Source organism: Apium graveolens, chromosome 2 (assembly GCF_009905375.1).
Source record: "Apium graveolens cultivar Ventura chromosome 2, ASM990537v1, whole genome shotgun sequence".
Taxonomy (NCBI): Eukaryota; Viridiplantae; Streptophyta; class Magnoliopsida; order Apiales; family Apiaceae; genus Apium; species Apium graveolens.
In genome coordinates this window covers 1,954,668-1,973,999 of record NC_133648.1, presented here as the reverse complement: position 1 = coordinate 1,973,999, position 19,332 = coordinate 1,954,668, and the positions used below count along the sequence as shown (strand labels likewise).

General features: G+C 33.6%; 3 protein-coding genes and 1 long non-coding RNA gene across 4 annotated transcripts; 2 read left to right on the top strand and 2 right to left on the bottom strand.

The window, feature by feature from the left end:
* The first annotated feature begins 3,352 nt into the window (after positions 1 to 3,352).
* Positions 3,353 to 4,725, top strand: LOC141706656 (sugar carrier protein C-like). The gene is made up of 2 exons (XM_074509436.1): positions 3,353 to 3,989; positions 4,100 to 4,725. The coding sequence occupies exons 1-2, from the start codon at positions 3,384 to 3,386 to the stop codon at positions 4,241 to 4,243; spliced, it is 750 nt and encodes a 249-aa protein (XP_074365537.1). The 5' UTR covers positions 3,353 to 3,383; the 3' UTR covers positions 4,244 to 4,725.
* Positions 4,726 to 4,850: 125 nt separating this feature from the next.
* Positions 4,851 to 7,372, bottom strand: LOC141706655 (protein IQ-DOMAIN 33-like). The gene is made up of 6 exons (XM_074509435.1): positions 7,004 to 7,372; positions 6,463 to 6,819; positions 6,103 to 6,291; positions 5,761 to 5,874; positions 5,260 to 5,661; positions 4,851 to 5,183 (listed from the first exon to the last, which is right to left on the bottom strand). Exons 1-6 carry the CDS (start codon positions 7,073 to 7,075, stop codon positions 5,151 to 5,153), a joined length of 1,167 nt encoding a protein of 388 aa, XP_074365536.1. The 5' UTR covers positions 7,076 to 7,372; the 3' UTR covers positions 4,851 to 5,150.
* Positions 7,373 to 10,114: 2,742 nt separating this feature from the next.
* On the top strand, positions 10,115 to 17,094 carry LOC141706654 (transcription initiation factor TFIID subunit 6). The gene is made up of 13 exons (XM_074509434.1): positions 10,115 to 10,315; positions 10,534 to 10,692; positions 11,190 to 11,276; positions 11,368 to 11,469; positions 11,580 to 11,688; positions 11,921 to 12,024; positions 12,106 to 12,243; positions 12,366 to 12,461; positions 13,831 to 13,955; positions 15,310 to 15,442; positions 16,040 to 16,165; positions 16,239 to 16,353; positions 16,606 to 17,094. Exons 2-13 carry the CDS (start codon positions 10,567 to 10,569, stop codon positions 16,977 to 16,979), a joined length of 1,635 nt encoding a protein of 544 aa, XP_074365535.1. The 5' UTR covers positions 10,115 to 10,315; positions 10,534 to 10,566; the 3' UTR covers positions 16,980 to 17,094.
* An 872-nt stretch (positions 17,095 to 17,966) lies between these two features.
* On the bottom strand, positions 17,967 to 19,106 carry LOC141705464 (uncharacterized). The gene is made up of 2 exons (XR_012568363.1): positions 18,611 to 19,106; positions 17,967 to 18,137 (listed from the first exon to the last, which is right to left on the bottom strand). It is a non-coding gene; the product is annotated as an uncharacterized LOC141705464 (long non-coding RNA).
* Between the last annotated feature and the right edge of the window lie 226 nt (positions 19,107 to 19,332).

Sequence of the window (19,332 nt, the reverse complement as noted above, 5' to 3'; positions counted from 1 at the left end):
AATTGTATTGCCAATTTTGTTATATAAGCATCTTACGAAAATACAGTAACATGAATATGCTCATTATAAGTTAAACTTCAAATGCCAAAAATATAATTATCAAACTAATAAACGGTTATAACTGTAATCAACTTGTACTCCTACTAGAAAAAGAAGACATAAACGCAAGAAAAAATGACAAAAATAGCCAATTTTTGAAAAAAATGAACAAAAATAGTTATTCTGAAAAAAGTGGCCAATTTGGGCCGATTGAATACTCCACTGTCAGTTGGGTATCCCAATTTGTATAAGATACTCCACTGCTAGTTGGGTATTTCATATATGGGATACTCCACTGCTAGTTGGGTATCTTGTATAAAGTGGATACTAGTATAAATATGAGATCTTATTTCATATATGGGATATTAATATGAGACTAAATACTAGTTACAAGTACTGTTCAAATTATTGGTTGATTGTCAAAATACCAAACAAAATAAGTTCATTTTTTCTAAAAAAATTGTCATATCAGTAAAATATATAGATCTTAACATCCGTACGGTTGGATCATTTATAAACATTTTTTTAAAAAATAAAACATTAATACGAAATTAAACACTAGTACAACTACAAGTACTTGACAAAACACAGGTTAAATATTAAAATAGCAAACCTAATATATTTATCTTTTCTAAATTTTTTATTATATCACTTAAATATATAGATCTTGACATCCGTACAGTTGGATCATTTATAAATAATTTTAAAAAAATCGAAACATCAATCTGGAAATAAATACTAGTTACAAGTAATAGTCAAATTACTTGTTAATTATTAAAATATCAGATTAAAAAATTATTTTAATATATGTATTTTTTTAAATTACTAAAATATATATTTTGACATTCATATGGTTCAATAACTGAGAAATATTTAAAAAAACTGAATAAAATTCATAATAATCAAATATATAAAAATTAAATTATTTTTTTTGAATTTTTTCGAACCGAACCGATCCGAGCTTGAGCCGTACCGAGCCGAGCCGAGCTCGAGCGGAATATACCAGAAACTCGGCTCGAGTTCGTTTTCTTAACGAACAGATTTTTGTGTTCGAGTTCGAGCCCGAACCCTTAACGAACCGAGCCGAACCGAGCACTTAACAAGCTGAGTTCGAACTTGTTCGGCTCTACGTGAATAAGTACTTACGAGTATAAGTCCATCACTTTAAATAATTAAACATGCTTTCAAAAGAAAACAAGCGCACAACAATCGTCCTATCAAAATACAATTTAAAATGACTTTGATAAAGTAGGAATTAAAACCAATATTTCAACATAAATTAGCAAAAAAAAATATTTTTCAACATAAATCTCTACATATGCGAAGACACTAACTTTTTAGCTAATGTCTTAGGCATAATTTCTAGTAGTGAAATAGGTAACTCCATGTTGGCATCATAAATAAAAGTGTCCGAGAACAATAAAGTTGTTAACACCAACAAAGTTGTTAACACCAGAATGACGGAGAATTCAAGAACTCTTGAAAACAAATTACAACTCATTGAACAAATCTAAACTTATTCATACAGCTAACTAAATAGTACATTTCACAATTCAACTGGCAGATCAATCTGGTTCAGGCTTCCCTGAAGCACAAATGTCTCAAAAATACTTGGCATCCCCTCAATAGTTATGTGCTTGTATCTTCCACTTCTCGCATTATACAACGCCAGCCTTCCCACCTTATATTCTATCAAGATCTCACCATTGTTCAAAATGCATAGAACTGTAACTGATGGCCTAATAGCACTATTTCTCCAAATCTCAGACGGTCGCTGCACGTTCGTGGAGGGTGACTCTGGTATTCTACCTCTTATTCTGAACATTCTGATCCAAGACTCTTTTACATTGTATTCTTTTAAAAGCGATATAGTTGGTTCCTTCCTTGGGGATTGCAGCTCTAACATTGTTTAGTGCCATTTTAGAGGATTAGTTTTGAGTGGGTAAGAAAAATTAGAGAGAAAGAGTTTGAAACTAGAGAGAGTGGTTGGGAATTGGAGAAATTAGGTCTATTGAGATCTCGAAAGCGTAAAGAGTCACTCAATCGAGAAGTCTGGGTATTCATAGGCTTGTGAATATGACTTATCGAGAAGTGGATACAACGTTTCGTGTTTGTTTATCTAGAAGTCACGTGAATTACTGAAATACATATCGATATGTCTCTACCTTGACTTTATTCGAGATCTTGATAGTGACTTATCGAGATGTCAAGCAATTACCCAGTTTGTCCAAAATTGACTAAAATATTCCAAAATTTTTTTAATTAAATCAATACAAAATTAGAACAAATTTATTACAAAAGTATCATACTGAAAATAATTTAATTAAATAGAATTATTTATGTTTGAGTTTAAAATAAGTTTAAATTGTACTTGTAGAGAACTCAAAATAATTCACTCGAGATCTCTACAATACTTATCGAGAAGTCATAAGTATATCATCCCTTTGGAGTTGAGTATTTTTGCATTTGGTGCTATAATATAGCAATAGCACCAAAGATAGCATTGCATTGAACTTGCTATAAGGGTAGAAAGTATTTTTATTACAAGAAAATCACAAAAGACAATAATAATAAATTGATTTTGTAACCCTTCGACTGAGACAAGGCTCTCATAATACAAACAATATTAAACTTTCAAAACCAGCTGAAAAGTAAATTTTTTTTAAAAAAAAAAAGTCTTTGCAACTAATTATGCTTGTACCCAAAACATCATGAACAATCGATACAATGGTACTACTACTCCGAATAGGAAAAGAATACACACAGACAACAAGCGGCTTCTCCTCCAGGTAGGACATAAGATCAATATTATTATCCTAAATAGAAAACTAAATTAGACTTCTACCGTGGATATGCAAATAATGTTAGACAGACAAGGAATAGAAGATCAACATAAAAAATCTCTATATATACCCATGCCTACATGTCATCGTTTAATCAGCTCATCCAAAACCTTAAGTCGAGCTTTATTTTTCAGCTTTAATATATATATAAAAAAATTCTTCTTCAGTCTACATATATAACTTACGGTGAATATGGCCGGCGGTGGTGGTGTAAGCTCTAGCAACGGGAAAGTTTATCCAGGACAGCTCACCACACGTGTTGTGGTAGCATGCATTGTTGCTGCTATGGGCGGAATGATCTTCGGTTATGATCTTGGTGTATCTGGTATATATAATGTTCATGATAAATACACACTTTAATTTGTCAAATACTTTGTTATGTTTATACTTTTTGTTTGTTTGTCTTGTTTGTCTTGTTCTCTGCTATTTGCTTTAAATCAGTCATATTAATGTTATTATGTTGTTTTGTAACTACAGGCAGTGCCACTCTACCTCTCCGAAATGGCACCGTCCAAGTACAGAGGAGCCCTCAATTTTTGCTTTCAATTATCAATCACTCTAGGTATCCTCATAGCAAATCTTGTGAACTATTGGTTTGCACAGATTGAAGGAGGTTGGGGATGGCGTTTGAGTTTAGGAGGAGCGATTGTTCCTGCTCTCTTCATGATTGTTGGATCATTGTTTCTCCCTGAAACTCCCAACTCATTGATTGAAATGGGGAAGCATGATCAGGCTAAAGCAGAATTACTCAAAATTCGTGGTGTCGATAATGTTGACGAGGAGTTTGAAGATCTTGTTGCAGCGAGTGAAGAATCTAAGAAGGTGGAGCATCCTTGGAGAAACCTCTTGCAACGAAAGTATAGGCCACACCTTGTAATGGCTATACTTATTCCATTCTTTCAGCAAATTACCGGCATTAATATTATCATGTTCTATGCCCCGGTTCTGTTTAGAACTATTGGTTTCGGGAGTAGCGCCTCTCTTACATCTGCTGTGATCACTGGTCTAGTAAACGTGATTGCAACTTTTGTGGCTATATATGTTGTTGATAAGTTCGGCCGGAAAATTCTTTTCTATGAAGGAGGTATTCAGATGATTATATGCCAGGTATACATATTCAATTCAATAAACAATGCTATTTTTTATATGTTGTGGACTTATCCCTACGTATTTTGAGATGCAAGCTCTTACTTTGTTGTGTATATTTTTTTTGACAGATTATTGTTGCAATTCTTATTGGCAAAAAATTTGGAATATCCGGCGACAATGATAATTTATCCAAGGGGTATGCTATTGCTATTGTGGCTTTCATATGCTTATATGTGGCTGGATTTGCCTGGTCTTGGGGGCCTCTAGGCTGATTAGTACCAAGTGAGATTTTTCCGCTCGAAATTCGATCGGCCGCACAAAGTATCACAGTTTCAGTGAACATGTTTTTCACATTTGTCATTGCTCAACTCTTTTTGATGATGCTATGTCGGATGAAATTTGGCCTTTTCGTGTTCTTTGCATTCTTCGTCGTAGTAATGACCGTGTTCGTGCACTACTTGTTGCCTGAGACTAAAGGTATTCCTATTGAAGATATGGCAATGGTATGGAAGTCACATGCATTCTGGAAAAGGTTCGTGGATGATGATGTTGATGATGAGAAGCCCAAAAAATGCTCTCCGTGAGGAAATTTTATTGAATAAATTGTACCTTTTTATGTTGAGTTGCTAGGTATTTTATGTCTATACTGAAACATTGGTAGGTAGCCAGAGTGAGCGGATTTAATTTTCTGGATTGCAATCTTTGACACTTATTTTGCAATTGTTAATGTGTTATAATCTTGGCAAATTTTACTTTATAAGAACTATTCTGAGTCTTTTTTTGACGGTTTGTAGTTTCTTCCTGATATAAAGGCCTTCTGGTATACACATCTCAGTTCTCTATCCATATTAAGATTCTACTCTGGTGTGTCATGCTTGGTTTACACATCTCAGTTCTCTATCCAGTGCTAAAATAAAACATCCAATGTAGCACTCTTAACTTATTTTCCCTTGAAAGTTATAGCCTGTACATGTAGGCAGATAACAAAACACTACATATTCTAGAAAGGTATGACCCTATTACACCAAGTCGACCTCGACTTACATTTAGTAAGAAGCCACAACACTATTATGCAAATCATACGCACATTCTGCTACTGAAATACTTGGAGTAGTTATGTGAAATCTCAGAGCTCTGGCGATGCTTTAGTGGTAGCATCTTTACATTCTGCTTCTCTCATTAATCCGAAGGCTCAGAATATTTCTTGAAGACCTGTATCAGATGACATAGTTATGTAAATGCTGCTGAATGCTGATCTAGTATTTTAGTTATTTGTTTGAGAATCTACCTTAACCTTGTCCTTTGTGATATTTATTTGAGCATCTAGATTAACAGTCTCCTTTGCATAGTGGTAGCTTGGCAAAGTCTTGCATCTTGAAACACTTGTTGGCTTTAGTGTATCCTGGAGGGGCTTTGTGTAATCTTCCTTTTCTTTTGAGAATGCTGAGACAGAATTATTATCAAGTTGTATAGATACTTCGTTTGATCCACAACTTTCCTCTTCTCCCGCTGCATCAAATAACAGCCTCTTTCTTGTAGCTGATTTTTGGTTTCTGTTAGGTGGATCATATTCTGTTAAGCAATTTTCTTGCTGGCGGGTTGCCATCCAACGTTCGAGCCAATTCCAGCCCATGTTAGATTCCACATTTGATTCAGATCTAGTGTGTTTCTTCTTAGAACAGACTCTCAGCTAAAAGATCAAACACCAGTTATGATTTATGAACTTGATATGATTCTTTTTGTCACAAATTATTTATATTTTATTTAGTCATATATTTTGACAATTTACCTGTTGCGAGAAGGCATAGGCTAATGCTCTTTCACGCCTTGTTGTTGCTTCTAATCTGTTCTGCATTCTCAGCTTTGATATATTGCTGCTTACGGTGCTATCATCCCAGTCCTCCTGCAAGATGGCAGTATTGAGTAATCTCGGATAAAATAGAATGGTCAAGCTACTCAATTGGGAACGGTGGTTGGTTCATTATTTGATTCAGGTGGCATGTCTGCAATTCTAGTTTCTAAGTTAGACTGCCAATTGCTAACTAATCATTAATTCTATTTGCTGCCTTTAACTAATCATTATTATTAATGTATCTGATTACCAAGAGAACTACACTATTTGTTAGTTTACCTTCAGCTTCAGTACTCGAGGTCTGCCTTTGTGTTGCACTCGTTGAGGCAAACTCTCATTTTCCTCTTGAAAGGAGTGACCTGTTGAGTTTCCAGTTTGAACTTCTATAGATGTTCCAACAGACTCGCCTCCTACAGCGAACTCTTCCTTACATTCCATCAAGCTGAGTCCTTCCTGGCGCCTCCGAGCCTGAAAAGACATTAAACATAAATTCAGAAATGCAAATTCACCCCTTCAGTTCTAGCAACATTGAATATAAACTGTAGCAATGCGCCTTTTTACAATGGTAACATTGTTGTGATAATATGAGTTACAAATTAACTACGCAAAGAATGTGTAAGGCTGACTGTGTGAATTGACCAGAAAGCTTCTTAATGCTGACTGGATCACAATTGCTGCATCATCTTTGCGAAACAAATTAGAGGTTGAGTTCTGTTTTTCTTCTTGAATATCTACATCCTTTTGCTTGCTCTCTGCATCTGTTTTCTCGACCAAGTCCTCTGGCATAGGTTGCGTGACTGTAGCCTCAGAGCTCCAAACAGAAGACACTGGATCATCTACACAGGTTGAACTAAATTCAGGTTCAGTTGATAAAGTGACTTTAGAGCTCCTCACAGAAGCTGAATCCTCCTCTGCAAGGACAGAGTTGAATTCATCCCCACACAGGTACGATCTAACTGAGCTCTTCCATCTTTTTCGTTCTAAATTACTTCTGACCTGATCGATAAATAAAACAACTGTGTAAATTGAGCAACAAAATGGAAACTGATAGCATGTTAAAACGGAAAAGGTATCATGATTGGAGAATGCAGTACTAATGTACCATGGCCTCGAGAGTTATACGATGATAAATAATATCAAACAAAATTAGCGAGCAAGATAAATTATCGAACTGACTCACATTGGTTTCATGAGTTCTGATGGACTTGCTTTTCGAGAAGACACTCCTAACAAGCTCCCCTGTGATACCCATCCTCAGATTAGCAATCCCAATGTAGAAACTCCTTAAAATGTCCCTTGTTATATCTACAAGCTAGGAATATTATTATAGTAGTCAAAAAGTGAAAGACTTATACTTTACTTAGAACAGAAAGTTAAGCTTCACTTGCCAATATTTTACAGTGATTAGTACTTATAAACTCATGCATCCACATGTTATTTATATAATTATATTAGGACTGGAGAATTCACAGAACTTTAGAGCTGGACTATGCACACCTTCAAAACAACAAAGTGACCAAGGAACTGTAAAGTTGATAAGTAGATGGAAAGAGATGGATTTGAGAAATGAAAAGATATATGCTGGCTTTTTGCACATGTATTTCAGTAGATTGGCCCCATGAAAAAGCTTGCTTGCCATCTGGTCTATGTCTATTCCTGATCTTATTTCACCTCTTTTGTCCCATTCTTTCGAGTTTTTGTCTATGTTACTCAGACTCTTCATTTTACCTTCGAGTACCCGTGTCGGACACTCGACACTCGGACATGGACACTCGGACTAGGACACTTATTTTAGGCTAAGAACATGTATATTTTTCAAAATGTAGCCGAGTCCGATACTTGGACACTTATCCATGTCGGACACTTCTAGCCGAGGCCGAGTAACATCGCTGCATACCTTAAGACCACGTCAAGAACATTAAAGGAGTGTTTCGCGAGGCACCGGATAAAACATGGTGATGTCATATCTAAGCCCTGAACCAGGTTGGCATGAGTAAAACATTGATGTAACCTTGATTGGCCTCTAGAATGGTAGAACTGTTAAGGCCGGGGAAAATTATCGTGTTTATACAATCTTTGGATGCCTAAACAGTCTCTTGAGGAGCATCTTGATGTCTTGTAAGGGTTAGTAAATATTGATAATGTGTCTGCTGATAATGTTGCTGGTAAACAAGTTGTCTGTGGTAGCTTAATATAGATGCTGACCACATATGCTATGCCCTGATGGCCCCAATATAGACAACTAAACTGTAAACTGTCACAATAAATTACTCACTGTTATAAGAGTGGTTTTACATCTTTGTTAATGTCATATTGTATATGTAAAATATGGAGTTTTATATAAATTATTTATTTATTTTGTTAATCAGGTGTCCGAGGCAGTTTAGGTCACCTCCACTTCTCGACAACTCCTTAAGAGAGAATTAACATAACATCCCACCGATAGCGGTTAATGCAACTAGTTAATAAGAATGAAGCTAGTACTATGGATCTTGACACTTTAGTATTGTGCAACAACTATGGAATATGCACATATGATAATTTGCAAAAGTTTTAGATAAAAAGGAGTTGGTGGTGTTGTGAGATTGTAGTTGCTTAAGAAGGGATTTGGTAAGAAAATAATAATAAGGAATGATAGCATGACCAAATAGGTGGTCCAATTCATGAGTGAGCTTCAATTGGCCTAGCTCTTTGTATAGGATAATTGAACATGATGGTCTCTTCTTCCAGTACTAGGCTTGGTTGTTCCTAAAGTCACTAACTCACAACTACTACACATTTTTATTTTTATTTTTAAATTCCCTCTTTATTTTGTCCAGTGTTGTGGGTGTTTTGATATCGGAGGTAACAGGAGTCGAACTTTGGCCGTAATAAATTTTGGAAATAAGTTTTTGGTTGAATTTGGCTACAATTTTTTTTCAAAACTACAGTAAACAATTCTTTAGACTTTTGCTAATAAGTTTTTGGTCGAGAATTTGATTGCAAAAAAGATTCTTTAAATTTTTGCGAATAAGTTTTTGGTCGAATTTGGTTGCAAAAACTGCCTAAATACTCGGATAAGTTGTAGAACCCACTTTTAGGACTTTTTTGACTAGGGTCCAAATAATGAAATTTGCTTACCTGCACTATATCTAAAAGATGATAAAATTTAACCTTTTAACACAACTTAATTTCAAATTTTGAAGAAGTTGATTTTATAATTGCATCTGTTGCTTTTCAAATTTGTAACTGAATCAAATTTTAAAAATAAAATAAAAATTATATAATAAGTTGTAGAGGTTAAAAATTGTATTTTTGGAAATGAAAATCAAAAATAATATTTTTTTTAAAAAGTTTAATAATGACAATATTTTAAAATAATTTTTAGAAAATACCGTGTTTTTGAAAACCCCAATAATATTTTGTAATACTAGTACTATAACGTGACAAAATTGATAAATGAACATACACGAGCAGACTCGTTGAATTGGAAAATTGAACGAACCGGAAAATGTTACAATTATCAAATATATTTAAATCAATGTGAGCATCATCAATATTAATCATTTTAAATTAAAATAAATATATTTCTTAATTTTTCATCTGAAATTAACCTCAATCTTAAAATTATATTTATTTTAAATTAACTTATATAAAATATAATAAATGTAAAAGTACAATTAATATAATAAAATAAAATAATTATATATATCATTTTTAAATATAAAACATTAAATTATTTCCGACTAATTTCTGAATTAATATAAAATATTAAAAAATTGTAAAATAAAAATCATGGAAAAAATTAACAATTAACAATACACAAAGCTCTATATATATGAGTAAAGTTTTATGGAGTCCACCTTTAATTGGAGTTCTCGGAGTCCAATTATGTTCTGCAAGTAAAATATAGCTTAAAATATTGCAAAACATATTATTTTTCGACAAACATCACTATTCTATCAAAAATCTTGTGCATACATTTTACAAGCAGAACATTGCAAAAATATATATTCTACAAAACATGTTTAGTTTACAGAACATAAATGTTCATGTTGCAGAACATATTGCAGAACATACATATTGTACCGTAAATATATGAGATTTGCATGATTTTGTTGAAGTTATGCTATTTGTGTAACATGTTTTGCAAAATAACACGTTTTACAATATATTTTATTTGCAGAACGTAGATGGACTCCGAGGACTGCGATAAAAAGGTGGACTATGTAGAACTCAAGCCCCTATATATATTACACACATGTATTATGTGAATTTTAAATTCAAGAACGAAGTGAGACCAACGAAGGATATTAAAGTTTGAATTTGCACAATTGTAAATCCTGTATTGATTCTTGCCTTGCTAAACATACATATTTTCGCACAACATACACTTTCAATCTACATTGTTATATCTCTAATCTTCTCTGCTACAAACACTCATCTTGATCAACTTCAAGATTCGCCACTTAGTAGCTGCTGACCACAAATCACTCACTCAATTCAACTCAAGGTATCATAATCTCTTCACTGTAAAAACCCCTTTTTGTATTATGGGTTAATTTTGTGTTTTCTTGAATGTCACCAACTGTTTGATGAAAAGCCTCAATGCGTTTTTATAGCAGATGGTGGTTAAATTAGTTGGAAAGGGCTTTAAGTTCAATTGGGTCAGAGATAATTGATTGAATTATGTGAAATATGGAGTTGTTTATCGATTTGGTTGCATTACAGGTGTAGAAGGTTTTGGTTCGGGCGGAGAGAATTATGAGTATTGTACCGAAGGAGACGGTTGAGGTCATAGCTCAGAGCATTGGTATTAATAATTTGACCCCAGATGCAGCTCTTGCTCTTGCTCCTGACGTGGAATACCGTATGCGTGAGATAATGCAGGTATTCGAGTTTATGATTTCAAGAATTGGCATTGTTGTTTCTTTTATGTGATAAGTTTGAATTAACTGTTGAACTATTAATTGGACATATGGGTAGTGTAAATAACTGATGGCTGTTCTTTAGAAGATAGTAGGGTCAGGGGTTTTAAAATGCAGCATGTAATCTGAATACTTTTCTTTCACCTGTCCAATAAAGAAAGAAAATGGGATCGTTGTTATGTAAGTTTTTGGAGTTACAATGTTATAATCCAGAATTAAATGTCTTAAGTTACAATGCGATATGCATTTTACCTAGAGGGTTAATTGAAGGATAATCTATTTTGGTTTTGTAATGCCTGGTGGATAGATTTAACGAGATTTTTATATAGCTTGTTTTGTATTTCTTTGATATTAGTCTTGTGTATTTGTTATTAGAACCTGTTTGCACTTAGGTATTGGAATAGTGTTCTAGTAATGAAAATGTGTAAAGCTCATTTCCCAATTCTATTAAAACTGCAGGAGGCGATTAAATGTATGCACCACTCAAGAAGAACAACATTGACGACAGATGATATTGATAGTGCACTTAAATTGAGAAATGTTGAGGTGATCTTTCAGAAATATGTACCTAATCTTATAAACTTTCTTGATTCTCTTTGGATGGTTTTTATCTGACTTCTGGTGATATATAACTCAGCCTATATATGGATTTGCCTCTGGTGATCCTTTACGATTCAGACGAGCTCTTGGACACAAGGATTTGTTTTACATCGATGACAAAGATGTGGATTTTAAAGATGTAAGAACTGTTTGTTTATGCCAATAGTATATGTAGTTTTATATAGATATTTTTTCTTTTGTTTTATGTTCCGTAATATATCCATGTTTCCTGATTAATGTGACACATAGGTAATTGAAGCTCCTCTGCCTAAAGCACCACTGGACACCTCAGTAGTTTGTCATTGGCTGGCGATTGAAGGCGTACAACCTGCTATTCCAGAAAATGCTCCTGTGGAAGGTCCGTCTTTTATGCAGAAATTGTTTTACCTGACTGAAAGTCTGAGACTTCATGCAGTGAAGTCTGAAATACATATAAAATTAAAATATTAAATCTGGGTTATTAATGGTCCTCATACAGAGTCCAGAATAATAAATTTTAAGACGTTACTAATGTTATGGTACCTCTTCTGTTCACATTTAGTATAAGCTGTCATGTTAAATTGAATCTCAAACTTGTTACTTATTTGCAGCTATCACTACTCCTCAAGAGAAAAAAAAAGCTGAGCATAAAGAGAATGAACTACCTGTTGACATTAAATTACCCATAAAACATGTTCTGTCTAGAGAGCTTCAGGTATCATGAATTATTTCAGCTCAGTAGGTCTGCGGTATTATTTATGCAAATGTAATTTTAACCTCATCTTTTCTGTTGCAGTTATACTTTAATAAAATTACTGAGCTCACATTAAGTAGGACTGATGTGGTCCTCTTTAAGGAGGCCTTAGTAAGTTTGGCCACAGACTCAGGACTTCATCCTTTAGTTCCCTACTTTACATGTTTTATTGCAGATGAGGTATTCTTCAAGCTACATTATTAATAACAGCGGATCAAACTACTATAAATATACGTCCTTAAATAAAGCAGATAAGTATATAATTGTTTCTCACCAAGTCCTATATTTTTTATTACCCTCAGGTTGCACGTGGTTTGACTGAGTTTAATGTTCTGTTTGCTTTGATGCGTGTTGTATGGAGTCTTCTCCAGAATCCTCACATACGTGTAGAACCTTATGTAAGTCTATTGCTGATTCACGTGGTTTCCGTGATAGGGGACATGTACATTACAAGTTTTATGGCATGTATTTTTGTAAGGGCATATCATGCATTCAGTGAAAAAAGCTGCTTAAGTGTTGTGTTTTGCAGTTCTGAACAGCTTGACTTTGCGGTTTTAAGTTTACATCTAGACATTTAGCAATTTGAGTAATTTAGGTTGTTAAAAAGTTTGAGATGGTAAATCTTACCGCTGTAAAATAGTCTCTTGATTGATAAGTTAGGAAATATACTGAGATTTTCCTTTATATGGTTGAGAGAATACTACAAACGTAAGTGTGATCAATTAAAACAGATTCTGTTAGAAAGATGAGTGAATTTGCGCTCTCATTTTTGAAATCAAGTTGTACTTGTGGAGAAGTCTTGATGAATGTTTTTATATCTTCCGATTTGAAAATGGTTGATGAGGAGCACTAGTTAAAATAAACTAAATGAATAAATGAGATTTTATCTCTAAACTTCTTTTTGCTCAATATGAAAGGACTACACCAATACAATATGTTTAGGTAATGGTTTGGAATATTTATTCAAATAGTATGTTAAGCTTGGGTTTTGTAGGCTGTGGGCTGTGGCCATGAGTAATGATGTAAATCTCTGCATACTATATGAACTGTGATTTTTGTTGAATTATTTCCCTCTTATGAAAGAAAATTTGGAATTTTATCCCTTTTTTATTAGATAAATTTGAAAATAGCCTTTTGCGTTTACTAGTCCAGGCCTGTTTTCTTTATTCTTTTCCTTTGTTATATCCTCAACATCTTGTTATTAATATCGAGTCCCACATCCATAATTTGATTCCGGACTGAGAATCAAATTCAATATGAGTACAGCACTTTATTACAATTTAATTTGTAATCTTCTTAACAATAAGTTATATAAATAGTTATTATAATAATAGTAAATGTACATTCGATCATTATTTACATTTTTAATATATTTTATTAATGACTGGTATTGATATGCTATCTATAATTGAAAACAAGAATCGTTATTTTTTTTAATCTTTGCATCAATAAATGTTAGAACGGTAAATACATAATTTGATATCAGTAATTTAATTATTATCATTTTATATCAAGTTCGCAGTTTCGAGGAAAATGAAATAAATGACGTTACCAATGAAGTTATAGAAGTTATAGCTACAGAACGGAGAATCAAAAATATTTTTTGTTTTCTTCATGGAAGTAGATATGGTGAAATATGTTCCAGATGAATTCTATTTTTAGGCTAAGTAAGCTTCATTGAAACAAATGAGTCATAAATGTACATGAATGTGAAACTGTTCAAGTGAGAGTAAATATCTTATATTCTATTTGTTTCATTTGTACCAGCTACATCAGCTGATGCCTTCAGTTGTGACCTGTCTTGTGGCAAAAAGGTTAGGCAATCGGTTGGCAGACAACCACTGGGAGTTACGAGACTTTACCGCAAACCTTGTAGCGTTTATATGTAGAAAGTGAGTCTTTTCTTTCTTTCGTTTTTTTTTCAATCTGTTTTTCTTAATTACGGAACATCTTTATTTAGTTCGGGAGCATGCTTTTATCTGGCTGCTGTATACATTAAGTGTACATACATCTGTCATTGTGTTGTCATAGAAAATGTGCGACATGCTAATGCTTGAAGATACTTTGTGCTGTGACTCCAGTGTTTCTTGTCCTGCTTTGGGTTTACCAATCCACACTTTATCATTACCGTCAAGGCTCAAGCATATCACCATTCAAATTACACAGCTTTTTGAGAGTACCTTTCTCATTGGTATCCAGATACTTTCTGCAGTTTCCAGTAGATAAATAGTTTTTAATGAATACAAACGAATTTTGATAACTATCTCACAAAAAACAAACAAAATAGAGTATGTAGAAAGAAAATGTATGGGATCCTTCCCGAATCACATTTTTCTGCGGCACCTCTTGGAAGTTGGAAGAAATTTCTGAGAAAATATATTGTCCATGCATGCAGCTTCCAGCTGGTATACCTTGTTTATTTGATCTAAAAATTGGTGTTTTTGTCTTGATTAGTTTAAATGTATGGAGTATTTTGTTTAATTTATCGAAAACGCAATTACACGAAAACACATGATTATTTTGTGATACCTTATTTGTATTTCTTACAATTTGTTCCCTTGAAACAACAAACTTTTAATGTGAATAAAATCTTTACATCTGGTTTTGATAAGTCATATTTATTTCTTTATTAGGTGGGGGCTGGGGGGAGGTTGAGTGAAGATTTTAACCCATGGCCTTTGTCATGGGAAGGGTTGTGATGCGACTAGGCTACGCCTCGAAAAATTATTGTTGTTTTTAAAATCTTGCACGAAACACCAAATTAGGTGATTCAGTGCCATGTTTAGGTTTCTAGTTCTTCTCACGAAATAAATTAAAAAATTACTATATATGTACAATATTTATAACTAGCTCATATTCGAAGCACAGACTGCATGTATACTTGTTATTTATAATTTTAATATTTTTTTTAAGTTTAAAAATAGTGTAGATACCATAAGCGTATGATATTAAAACTATTTTAAAAGTAGTAGCTGAAAACTTTTTAAAGGTAAGACCAGGTTTGAAAACTAATTAAAACCTGTAACATTTACATTAAAATATTAAGTAAGATTACATTTGAAAATTAATAGAAGATGATATTACTCATTTTTTAATGGGCGGCCACAATGTTTACTGAAGTTAATACTTCAGAGGGTTTGTCTAATGTCCCTCCAATATTCGATACAATGTTCTAAAATGACACATTTCCATTAATCTTTGATTCACACTATTGTTTCCAACAAGATGTTTATATCTTTTTTGTAGGTTTGGACATGTCTACAATAGTCTTCAATCACGGCTTACTAAAACATTGCTTAATGCCTTTTTGGATCCAAAAAGAGCAATGACTCAGCATTATGGTGCCATCCAAGGGTTAGCTGCGCTAGGGCCTAATGTGGTAATATCTTCTTTCATGTCACTTGTGAGAAAGAATCCATAATTACTGTGGTTTAAATGAGGGTTTTTAGATGAACCAATGAAATGGTTTTTGACAGTTTAGAAGTATTATAGTTTTCTTCCATGATGTAGCCACTTTAAAAACTGAAGATCTGATAATCTTTTATCTTCTTCATCACCCTGTTTCTGTTAGAATGAAGGTAATGTGGTGTAAGATAAATAAAAACCCGCTTTCTCATTGTTCCTTGAACCAGTCTCTAGTACCGAGCACATAGATCTTGAGTTATAGGTAGGTAAACAACTTCAATTGTCTATGTACTGGTACTGTATATAGAACTTTTCAGCCCTTCTCCTTTATCACAATTTACATGTTCTGTCTACCAGCTTACTATAATATACCATAGTAGATTCAAGAGGCATTTGGTAAGAAATTGAATGAAACAAGAATGGAATTCTGCTTAAGTTGTCTTCTAAACTATGAAACTAGCCGCAGAGAGGCTACATGATTGTTTAAGAAATGATCTGTGAATCAATCTACGTGTTTCTAGAACTTTGTGAGATTTTTTAAGTTGCATTCTCTGACATTGCGCATGGGCAGGTTCGACTTCTTATATTGCCCAATCTTGAGGCCTATTTGAAACTTCTTGAACCAGAAATGCTTTTTGAAAAGCAAAAGAATGAATTGAAAAGATACGAAGCTTGGCGTGTTTATGGTGCCTTGCAGGTTAGTATGTTAGAGAAGTAAATGCTTGTTTCTGTAAAATATGCGCTTGTACTGAAAGTGTTATATATTTCAGCGTGCTGCAGGTCAAAGCATATATGATAAGCTTAAACTGTTTCCGCCTTTAGTATCCCCTCCCGCACATGTTGTCTTGAGGCCTAATGCAAAAGTTATCACCTCAAATTCGACAAGTATGTAAACTCAATTCTTTTGGATTTTGACAACTTGACCTTCAAGTGTTAGATACTTTCATTCATGTTCTCTTCCTGCATCTTCAACTATGATGTTTTGTTTGCACAATTTAGATCAATCTGTGCCCGAAATTTTCTTATTAGGAAGCAGTAGAATATACACACGACACAAGATATTATTGGTTACTCTTTGAAAAAGCTGTCGATTGTATTTGTTGTCTGACCATTGATTACATCTGAATGTTCATGTAGGTAAGCGCAAGGCAGACACCGATGACACGGAACAGCAGTCTCCTTCAAAGAAAGTTGCAACTGATGGTGCTATAGCTCCAGTGTCAAATAACTCGTTGCCGCCTGATAAAGAAGAAGAAACAAGAGTCCCAGATGCTTCTGGCGCTTCTGATGCAAGTCCATCGTCATCATTACAGACCCCCAACGAAAACAAAAAGAACAGCGGAGGACGAAGAGATAGGGGTGAGAGTGAAGCTTTAAGAATGAGAGCTTTGCTGAACCAAACATGGAAGGAGGATTTAAAATCTGGGCATCTTTTGGACAAATTATTTGAACAGTTTGGTGAGAGGATATTCTCTTTCATTCCAACTCCGGAGCTGGAGTTATTTCTATAACCACCGGAAAGAATGTGATATTATTACATTTGTACAAGTTGCTCTAATTTTGTACATTCACCAACTTGAAAATATGAATTGCTATTCGAAAACTCAAAGACAGATATGGCTTTTATTTGGCACCACCTCAGAGACTCAAGCCTACTAAACTAAGATAATGAACTCGGTTAAATAAATTTAATAAAAATGGGGTATGATTTTTAATTATTACAAGTTATAAGTGAAAATTGAAACTTTAAGTTTTATGTTGTAGATTTTTTTTATTTTGTGTGATATATGAATTACAATAATTATGAAAATAAAAATTAATTTGCTCGCGCATAGAATTATTGGGTGTAGAGAGGGAAGAAGCCAACAAATATTGATAGGGAGGCCCAAAAAAATCATCCATACAGTAAAATATTTAATGAAATAAATATAAAATAATTTTTTTATATTGTAACTCTACATTCCTTCAAATTACGAAATTTATCTATAATTGAGTTAATAATAAAAAATTTACGCTATATCTTCTTCAGTATAAATAAGAATACAATAATCGAGAAACTCATCATAATAATTGCAAGTCATAATTCTTAATTATCAATAACACATATACAACTCTATTTTGAATAAATAATTTGTATTTTGAATAGTAGCAACTAACATTTCAGCAATTACTAAAATCTAAATATTTTGCTCTAAGTATCATTTCAGCCTAACTCAAAAACTAGATATTTTGCTTATAAAGAAGAGAATAATTTAAATAACAACAATATTATCTCAGCAATGAAATTTGAATGACGATCTGAGTGGGTCAATATTAATTAAAAAAACCGATAATATATGAGAGGATTACACAAAATTGAATAAGTGAAGTATGAGTTTCTGGAATAAGTAGATCGGAAGGCTTATTTTTTAAAAGGATTGACATTTTGTTTAAATAAAAAAAAATATTACCCATTGTCGGAAGAATATAGTAAGAGGACATGAGACACATATTACCCCTAAATAATAATTTTACATTTTTTCACCATTAAACGTTAGAAAAATATTCATACAATCTACTCATGCCCTAAATGATATTTTCTAGATCTCCCCTGCTATCATATAATTCAGCAGCAAGCATCCCACGGACAGAAAGCATACCATGGACAGCAACAACAAAAATCAACCAAACTGCACACATATTTATCAACAAAACAAATCAAATCACCACAAAGAAAATTAATATAAATAAATAAAATAAATGATCTCTAAGAGCAAGTCCAATGCAATGCTATAACTGATGTCATTTCTATAATTTGAAATCAAATGTCAAAAATTTCAACTCAAAAGGAGTTATATACTTGGATGCAAATATGCGTATCTTTGGTTCTAAATTTGAAACCAAGGATGCATTTATGCATCTAGCCACATCATCATACTACTATAAATGAGATGCATGTTGTTGTAGTTTAAATGAAACTCAGGGAAAAGTGACAAAATTTAGGTAAATAAGAAAATATTTGGTTTCAAAATGCATCTAGCATTGGAGTTGAAGTTTTGTTTTAGTACCAAAATACCCTTTTTGATGCCAAATTATAACAATAAGTATAGCTACTTTGCATTTTGCATTGGACTTGCTCTAACATATATTTCACTCTCAGCACCATTCCGTGCAACTATAACTATTTTTTTGTTGCTCTGGTGGCTTCTGTTGATACTGAGGAGGAGGAGGAGGAGGAGGAGGAGGATAGCCGTAGCCAAAACCAGGTTGCTGTGGTGGATAAACTTGTGCAGGATATCGCGGTGGTGGATAGGGAGGAGGAGGATAGCCATAACCAAAACCAGGTTGCTGTGGTGGATAAACTTGTGCAGGATATCGCGGAGGTGGATAGCCAAAACCGGGTTGTAGAGGAGGAGGGATACCAACTGGAGGCTGATTCTGATTGTAATAACTCATTTCTAATATTTTCTTGAGGAAACACTCAAAAGTTTAGGAGAGAATTTGAGTATTGAAAACATGTAGATGCAAGATGGTACTGCTAGTATTTACACTACACAAGTCTGCAAGTCGACCAATAAGTAAACGCTAGGTAGGGCAAGATTATTATGGATTGTGGGTTGAATGTGTGTTTCATGTTCACACATACATGTCAAGTCAACTCAATGGTGATTGCTTGCTTTTACAAATCAAAGAGTAACAACAGTTCTCAAACGTGGGAACTGGTAAGTATGGGTGGTGTCCTCGATGCTTCACTTACTTACTTGAGGGTGTGCCGGATGTTAGACTCAACAGAACACCACACTACAAGAAAAAAGACTAAATTCGACCGGAAAAAAATCGGTTGTAATAAAGAGAGTCGAATTTAGAAATTCGGTCGTATTTAAC

Excerpts from the sequence above, each read along its gene's own strand:
- LOC141706656 (XM_074509436.1), top strand. The coding sequence starts at position 3,384 with ATGGCACCGTCCAAGTACAGAGGAGCCCTCAATTTTTGCTTTCAATTA. Across the intron at positions 3,990-4,099 it reads TTCAGATGATTATATGCCAG|ATTATTGTTGCAATTCTTAT; the intron begins GTATACATATTC and ends TTTTTTTGACAG.
- LOC141706655 (XM_074509435.1), bottom strand. The coding sequence starts at position 7,075 with ATGGGTATCACAGGGGAGCTTGTTAGGAGTGTCTTCTCGAAAAGCAAG. Across the intron at positions 6,292-6,462 it reads CAGCATTAAGAAGCTTTCTG|GCTCGGAGGCGCCAGGAAGG; the intron begins GTCAATTCACAC and ends ATGTCTTTTCAG. Across the intron at positions 5,662-5,760 it reads CCTATGCCTTCTCGCAACAG|CTGAGAGTCTGTTCTAAGAA; the intron begins GTAAATTGTCAA and ends TTGATCTTTTAG.
- LOC141706654 (XM_074509434.1), top strand. The coding sequence starts at position 10,567 with ATGAGTATTGTACCGAAGGAGACGGTTGAGGTCATAGCTCAGAGCATT. Across the intron at positions 11,470-11,579 it reads AAGATGTGGATTTTAAAGAT|GTAATTGAAGCTCCTCTGCC; the intron begins GTAAGAACTGTT and ends TGTGACACATAG. Across the intron at positions 12,244-12,365 it reads CATGTTTTATTGCAGATGAG|GTTGCACGTGGTTTGACTGA; the intron begins GTATTCTTCAAG and ends TATTACCCTCAG.